The 8437-nt window shown below is 35.7% G+C and overlaps 1 protein-coding gene across 2 annotated transcripts; it reads right to left on the bottom strand.

Annotated features, from left to right (window-relative positions):
• Positions 1 to 273: 273 nt before the first annotated feature.
• On the bottom strand, positions 274 to 2953 carry LOC131161632 (pentatricopeptide repeat-containing protein At1g09900). Of its 2 annotated transcripts, none has more exons than XM_058117533.1 (2): positions 2719 to 2953; positions 274 to 2527 (listed from the first exon to the last, which is right to left on the bottom strand). In XM_058117533.1, the coding sequence occupies exon 2, from the start codon at positions 2516 to 2518 to the stop codon at positions 683 to 685; it is 1836 nt and encodes a 611-aa protein (XP_057973516.1). In that variant the 5' UTR covers positions 2519 to 2527; positions 2719 to 2953; the 3' UTR covers positions 274 to 682. The 2 variants fall into 2 exon arrangements, with proteins under 2 accessions (XP_057973516.1, XP_057973515.1); XM_058117532.1 differs by having other exon boundaries at positions 274 to 2584; positions 2719 to 2950.
• Between the last annotated feature and the right edge of the window lie 5484 nt (positions 2954 to 8437).

Raw genomic sequence — 8437 nt, 5'->3', positions numbered from 1 at the left:
TTTTATTTTAAATTAATAATAAAACAAGAAAAAAAAGAAAATCCATCGGGATGGCATAGAATAACTCTGTCAAAACAAACAACACAGTACCTCCTCAATATTGGACCGAAACCTTACACTTGGCAATGTCAAAGTTTACAATTTCAAGCAAAGAATACCTACACATCCTCGTACATCATCGATTCATCAGCATGCAAAAAGGAATTATTTACCACCAAATTCAGAAACTTCGCACTCCTTCATGCATACAATGGAAACAGATATTCACGTTGCACACCAAGAGCTTAACTCGGGTTGGGCCTTGGGGAACCTTGTTGGGATCACAATTTAAGGAAAAGATACAATTAGGATGTGCAGAGATGGGAGACCTAACACCAGCTTCTGTAGAATAAGGTGTATATGACATTGATAAAGGAAAGAAACCAAGCACATAGTTCAAAATGTAATAATCCCAAATGGAGTGAGAATAAGGGTACATGAACTCTCTGCCCCCACACCCCCCCCCCCCCCCTCTCTCTCTCCCCCACCCAAAAAAGAGGTGTTTGGACTTCTTTACCTATGACAAGAAATAAAAGCTTAACATGAAACCATTTATAATGGAAAATTGAAGCAAGCAAAACCCTACGGTGTAAGGATCCTGTAAACCAGCCGTCCAAAAGCAGAAGACGGCATGTTTTCATGGTTACATCTTGACCGCCACCTGCTCAGCTGAACTTTTCTTGACAACTCCCCTAGAGCACAACTCATTTAGCAACTCCAAGGCCTGTACGGCTAAACCTTCACAAGCTACGCCTTCAATAAGAATGGTGTATGTAGCTTCAGTGGGTTTACATCCCTTGTAGACCATATAAGATAAGAAGTCAATGGCACGATCAGTCTGCTGAGTCTTACAAAGCCCCAACATAATAGAATTATAAGTGATAGCATTTGGCCTGATGCCCAATCCTTCTAGGTCATGAAAGAAGTTAATAGCCTCGTCAACCTTTCCTTCTCTACTAAGCCCTGCCACAAGCGAAGAGTAAGTGATTATGTCAGGTTGGAGACCCTTTCCCCGCATTTCATCCAATAATTCTAGGGCCTGCTCAGTTTTCCCTGCCTTGGAAAGCCCATCAATTACAGTATTATAAGTGATCAAAACAGGAGAGCATCCTTTGCTGCTTAGTTGGTTTAGTATCTCGACTGCAACATCAACCTTCCCATCTTTGCATAAAGCTGTGAGCATGGTATTGTAGGTCACAATGTCAGGATAACAACCTCTAGACACCATTATATCCAAATATTCAACCGCCCTCTCCATCTTCTTTTCTTTGCAAAACACGTGAAGTATAGGGTTGTAACTCAATGAATTGGGAGTACATCCGTGCTTAGGCATCTTCTCCAACATATCGATAGCTCGGCCCAATAAACCCTTCCGACATAAGAAATTAATCAAAATATTGAAGGTTACTACACTCGGAGAACAGCCTTTTCTAAGCATTTCGGCCAAGAGTTTCTCAGCATCCATCCACCTTCCAGTACTACACATGCTTCGTAGAATAATATTATGAGTAATAACATTAGGTTGGCAACCATAGGATGGCATGTTATTCAAGAATTTGATTGCCTCATCCAGCCTCCCTTCTTTGCAGATCCCATTAATGAGAACATTATAGGTAACTACATCAGGTTTGCAACCTTTACTCGTCATCTCATTTAGAAGTTTCATTGCCTGCCTCACTCCACTTGCCTTACATGTCGCTTCAATCAAAATAGTATACGTCACAACATCAGGATAACACTCCTTTTTTAACTGCAAATCAATAACTTCCATTGCTTGCTTTAATTTTCCATTGTCACATAAAGCACGCAAAATGGTATTGTAAGTAACAACATCTGGAGCAATGCTCATTCGGTCCAAAATCCCCAAGGCATTATCAATTTCCCCCGATTTGCAGTATCCACTAATCAAGACATTATAAGTTATTACATCAAGAACAGCTCCAGATTCTTCTACGATCTCTAACACCCTAGTTGCCTTCGCAGTCCGGCCAGTTCGACAGAACCCACGAATCAGGCTCGTGCAATAGACTATGTCAGGAATATTGCCACGACAAACCATGCTTTCAAGAAACTTAAACCCTTCATCTAATTCCCCACGTCTAACTAAACTCCGCAGGTGATTATTACTCTCAAACTCTTCAAAATTTTGGGAAGATTGCACAGATGTGGAAAATGCATTTTCAGCACTGATATCCCCATTAGGGCTTTTCTCAAACTTCCGCAATTCAGCAGTAGGACTGAAGGTTTCAACCTTCGAAACAGCCAAAACTTGCTTTTGCCTTGGCTTTCGAACACCATCAGTAGATAATACAAGAAAACGACCCCTGTGACCCAGAAAGACTTTCGCTGAACTCAAATCTGTACTACCTCCACCCCCAGCTCTAGCTCCCAAGCTATGCATTCTCGAGCTCCTCCTGTGAACCCGTTGAAATGAGCAAAACCCTTCGTGGGCTTGCTTTGTTGGAACAGTCAAGTCCATAGCTAAACCCTACTTGTGCTCCACAGAGAGATTACACACAATTCATCGATTTACAACAACAAATGCCTGAAGGAAGATTGAAGAGTCCAAACAACAGAAAATGTAGGGTTTCGAAAAAATGGTGCGGATTGAAAACAACAGTTTTAGTGGGTATAGAGCATAAACGTATATGTAGAGAGGGAGAGAGAGAGGGAGCTTACACAGTAGAGGTTTTGGCGGCGAAGAGGTAGGAAGGAGAAGAACTCAGAGGACGCCCTATTTCTTATCCAAACGGTGCCTTCTGGTTCTTGGGGACGAGCGCTTCTCGGGTCTCTTCTCGAGCGTCGGACTGAGGAGATGGGAATCTTACAGGGGCCGTGCTGCGGCTACTGGGATGAGAAATTGAGCACAAAAGCCCATTGATGATTTTTCAGTGGACCGGTTAAGCTCAAGCCCAAAACAGTGGCCTTCACTTGGGCAGCGTTTGTTTTGGGATTGGGATTAAAATTTGAATCAAAATTATATTAGAATTGAAATACATTTAGAAAGAATAGTTATTTTACACTGCCCATTTTTTTCTTTTCTGTTTTTGTTAGATTTTTTTTTCTTTATTTTATCCTTTTTCTTTTGTTATAAATATCTTTACCTTTCAAAAAAAAAAAAAATGGAATAGATATTCTATATGAAACTTGGAATCTATTAATTGTAAGATATTAAGATAGGAATTAGAATTATAATGAGGAGAAATTTTTTGGTTAGGCAACCTAATTGTGCCAGATTTTAAGCATCAATAAATATGGTCAAATTTTTAAACGACTTGGTTAAATTTTACTCAAATAAGAAAATTTAAATCAAATAATTTTTACTTCTTAAAATTATAAGTCTCATGAAATCTTTTATGGTGCATGCAACTCTCTCTCTCTCCTCGAAATCCCAATAGTTGTAGTCTCTTCTCTTCTCTTCTCTTTCCTTCTCAACACTAACAATCACTTCAAGTTGGACTCTACTGTATGAATCTTACATTCGAATTCAACAACCATGTTCCCAACCCTAATGGGCTTTGCTCTCATCTTTGGAGCCCACGGAACTTTAATCCCTTTGTTTTTTCTCACTTGTTCATGGTCTTCATTAATACTAGTCACGGGCAAGCACTATGTGTGTGCTCCAACTCTCCATTTTTTAAAATTTTTAAAAAATCGTAAAGAAAATAACAAATAATTAAATAGTATAAGCCAATTTTTGAACAGTTGTAAATAGTTATAGGAATATTTTCAGATAATTATGAGCAGTCATAGAGATAAGTTTCATATAATTATAACAGTATTTTGGAATAGTTATGGATAATTAAAGGAGTATTTTGGAACAATCATTGATAGTTATAGGGATAAATTTAACATTTTTTAAAAAAAAAAACTAAACAAAGAAATCTCTTTATAGTATTAGAAATTAGAGATTGTAGATAGTTATAAGGGTATTTTAGGGTAATTATAAGTAGTTATAGTGATAAATTTGACATAATTATAAGAACATTTTGAAATAACTTCGGGTAGTTAAAGGAGTATTTTGAAATAATCATTGGTAACTAATAGGGATAAATTTGACATTTTAGAAAGAAGACAAATGAAGAAATATTTGAATTCAATACAATTCAAGATGGAAATGAACATCTAAGAATTCAATTCTCTTTAATTGGGAGTTCAATTCTCAAAAAGCAAAGAAACTGCACAAAATAATTTTATTAAATTGTTGAACCATACGAATAATTTATACATATTAAAAAAAAAAACAAATAAACAAACTTCAACCTTCTTGGGTTTTGGGTAAATTTTCAAGGGATAAATGAGTGACAAACAAGAGATTAGAGAGAGAAAGCAACTGAGAAATTGAGAATGCGAAGAAGAGAGGGCCGACAATGGGAAGAGAAAGCAATAGCGAAGAGTAGTGGGTTTTAAAAGAGATGTAAAAGTGGAGCAAAAAATAATTGAGGGAGAGGATCAACTAGGGGTGCTGGACAGATTTGGAAAGGTGGTATTGGACAGATTTGATGAGGCCAGTGGAGTACTATGAGGCCAAGCTTGCTAAGAAGAGAGGGAAAGGATTGTGAAGCCAAACTTGCTAAGAAGAGAAATGGAGGGCCGATAACGGGTATGCGAGGTGGGGTTAACCAAATACGGTGGAGAGAGAGAGAGAGAGGGATTTGCACGAGATCAAATCTACTGAGAATAGAAGAGAAGAGACGGCGGCTATGGGTGTTCTAAGAGAAAAAGAGAGCAAGAGCGTGAGACACACACACACACACACACACACACAGAGAAATCCATGGTATTTTTAATTTTTAAAAATTAAAATTTATTTGATTAAAATTTACATTATCATCTCAGAGCAAAATCTAGTCGAGTCACTTAAAAATTTTGGCCACGTATCAAATATTTATTGAACGATTAAAATTTGATTGGTTAGATGGCCTAACTTAATAATTTCTACAAATCTTGCATGTATGCTTTGTTAGAAAATTTCAACAAGAGCTTTGATGCAAGTACCAATTCTTTCTTTCTGTTCCTTTTTATCAATTCTCTAATATTTGAAAAGTATTTGATCCTTTCTCTGCATTCTTTCTATCGACACACCCGAGCTTTGATGCAAGTACCAATTCTTTCTTTCTGTTCCTTTTTATCAATTCTCTAATATTTGGAAAGTATTTGATCCTTTCTCCCCTTGATTTCATGTTTAGCTTAGTCATGGTAGTTCTACCAAACTTGGTTGAGTAGTGAAAAGGACCAAGAGCCATTTATATAGAATTTCATAAGTGAATCAATTCATCAAAGAGTCTTAAATGCATACATACGTCATTTCCCTTCCTCTAATGTGAAAGTACATTAATTAAATTTGGTACATTCCTTAATTATATATTCATTAAAGAGATTCATGACTTTGGTGTATCTTGGGAGATTTTTCATTAAGGACACATGACTTTAGTCATGCACCTATAATCATGAATTAGAACATACTTAATTTTTAATAATTATTTTGGGTAGACGCACATGCCCCCTGAGATCATGAAGATCACACACACACACATAAAAATCCAAGATTCTCTTACTTGTTTTTATTGAGATTAACACTCATTATATACTTAACATATAAGTAATTCATTATATACTTAACAAATAACTAGTGTGAATCATGGCAGTTTTATGTCAACTATCTAAGATAATTCCCTCTATATACCACATGCTTAGCATTTATTTAGATAAGTCTTAACAAGAAAGAATATAAAATATTTAGTTATGTTGATTTCATAAACAGGTCCCATAATAATGTTGAAACAACATAATCATTTTCCATCATCCTTCATTTTCAATAATGTGCACACACATAAATTGTAAAACATAAGCCAAGCCCATTAAATTTAGATGCTATTAGTTTTTCTAAGTTTCATCCCGTTTTGATAATGATAAACCAAGACATCTAATTGTGCTACTAAGTGTGTACACATGTATTAAAGTATTAAGCACAATAATAAATGCAAATTGGAAAGTCATGAAGCATATAAGACGATGTTATTTGGCTATGAACATAGAGCTTATAAAGACCAAGTTTGAAGACAATGGCTATGATTATAGAGCTCATGAAGTCCAAGCTTGAAGAATTAAAAGAATTTATTTCATGTATATTACAAATAGGACCTATGTGAGTACACTATCATTGATTACGTGAAGAAACTTATAAGTGACCTTAGTTGGACCCTAGGCATTCTATATTTCATTGAAAATAATTTTATAAATGTACAAATATTATTTCAAAGTGTTAAAATCATTTTTTGAATGAAAACCCTCAAAACAAAATTCTCAAAATCCCCTTCTTTTTTTTGCAGCTGCCTTGATGTGCGATTTTCTCTATCTATATCTTCCCATCTTCTAAAATCTTCAATACAAAAGTTGTGGGATTTTTTCTTAACTTTCTGTTGATACCTAGATCGCCCTTTGTAGTTCTATAGCAAACATTATGCTCCAAATACTGAAGGGTGTTTCATGAAAATTGCGGCTGAAATTTCCTAGAAACTCGGGCGACTGAACCAGATAATTCAGGCAACCGAGTCCTAATTCAATCGACCGTATATCTAATACTAAGACCATGCTGAGTAGGCAAACTTTCACCTAGAATAGCTTTACAATCCTTATAAGATAGATGATCCACATTCTTAGTTATGAAGAAATCTATTTGACTTTTATTATACCCACTCTTAAAGGTTATTAAGTGTTCTCTTTTTACAAACAAGTATTCAATATAACTAAATCGTAAGATATGACGAAATCTAAGATTATATTACTGGCCTCATTTTTATCTCCATATCCATGACCCCCACATATCCTCTCATATCCTATATTATCCTTTCCAATGTGACCATTCAAATCAGCTCCTATGAATGTCTTTTCAGACATTGGTATCTTGTACAATACTATCCATATCTTCCCAAATTTGTCTTTTAAGATTTTCTACTAACCCTATTTAGGGAGCATACCCACTAATGACATTCACTATCTCCAGGCCTAAAGTTATCCTGATTTTAATAATCCTATCCCCCATTATTTTAACATCTACCACATTATCTTTTAGGTATTTGTTTACAATAACACTCATCCCGTTTTTATGTTTCTATTTACCAATGTACCAAAGTTTAAATCCTGATTTTTCAATTTCTCTAACTTTTTCTCCTACCGATTTTATCTCTTGAAGACAGGTCAAGTTAATTTTCCTTCTACACGTTATTTCAACTATTTTCATACTTCTTCCCGTAAAAGCTCCTATATTCCAAGTAGCTAATCTAATCTTATTTTCTTGTGTTAACTTATTAACTCTTTCCCTTTTATATTGATCTGATCTATTCCCTTGACCTAGGTGAAGAAATGTAAAACGATGCATAACGATTATCGACATAATGATGTTCTCAAAGGCACAGTCAAGCTCACCTCAAGGCAAGGCATACCCAAAACGCATCAAGGCTTAGTTGAAAATATCTAATTCCCCAAAGGCAGAAACCTTCGTAAATAAGGCATACTCTATTCCTGAATTTAACAATCCTAACATTCAACAATTTTAACAAGAAAAACAACATACTTATAGGTTCAAAAATTTAAGGAAGTATTATAATTTCTTTTCAGTCAATGTTTTACGACTGGTAGGATATTACACCTTTGATTTTTTTTAATGCATCGCAAGCTCAACTTATATGCATGACTCTGTTATAAGAACTGTCAGACAGCTTCTCATATTTTTTTTGCATTGTGAACTTCCTTGGAGGATTTGGAACAAGTTATTTGGTGCTTTGGGTGAGAGCAGGGTTTGTCCTATTTCAGTGGAGGACTTGTTCACTGCTTCATTTTCAGGTTTTAGAAGAAGGATGAAGGATACGGCAGCACAGTAGAGATGTGGTATCTTCGTAGTTTTTTGGGTTATGGTTGGAGCATAATGCATAGATCTTTTTGTGAAGAAGTTGAATCAGCTGCTGGTATTGAGAAAAGATTCATTGTGCAGCCTCTTTATGGTGTGTTGGTTTTGGGATTTTTTTTAGAAGAGAGCTTTCTATTGTAACAAATGTTGTAGGCAAGGTCACACTGAATTAGTATGCTGGTTTGAAGTTAAGCCTAAGGATAAAAGGAAGGTAGGTATGAGGAAGGAGGTAGATGGGATGGTTTGGAAAGAAGTGGGCAGAAAAGAAAATATGATAGTTGAAGAGGAAGGTCCTATTTTGAAGAGTCAAGAACAACGAGTGGAGGAGAAGAAGGATGGAAACGTGAATGGTTCGTCGAAGGTGATTGAGAAAAATAAAGAAATTGTGAATAAGGTTAATAATGTGGGTACTAAAAAAGTGGAAGAAGTTAATTTAGTAGAGAAGAATAGTGGAGAGAAAGTCGATCGTTGTAAAGACTAGAAGTCAGG

This window comes from Malania oleifera, chromosome 8 (assembly GCF_029873635.1).
Source record: "Malania oleifera isolate guangnan ecotype guangnan chromosome 8, ASM2987363v1, whole genome shotgun sequence".
In the NCBI taxonomy this organism is placed as follows: Eukaryota; Viridiplantae; Streptophyta; class Magnoliopsida; order Santalales; family Ximeniaceae; genus Malania; species Malania oleifera.
Note: the sequence above shows the minus strand (reverse complement) of the source record. Positions and strands in the feature narration are given on the sequence as shown.

Bases quoted from the DNA above. Each gene is read 5' to 3' on its own strand.
- LOC131161632 (XM_058117533.1), bottom strand. From the start codon at position 2,518: ATGGACTTGACTGTTCCAACAAAGCAAGCCCACGAAGGGTTTTGCTCA.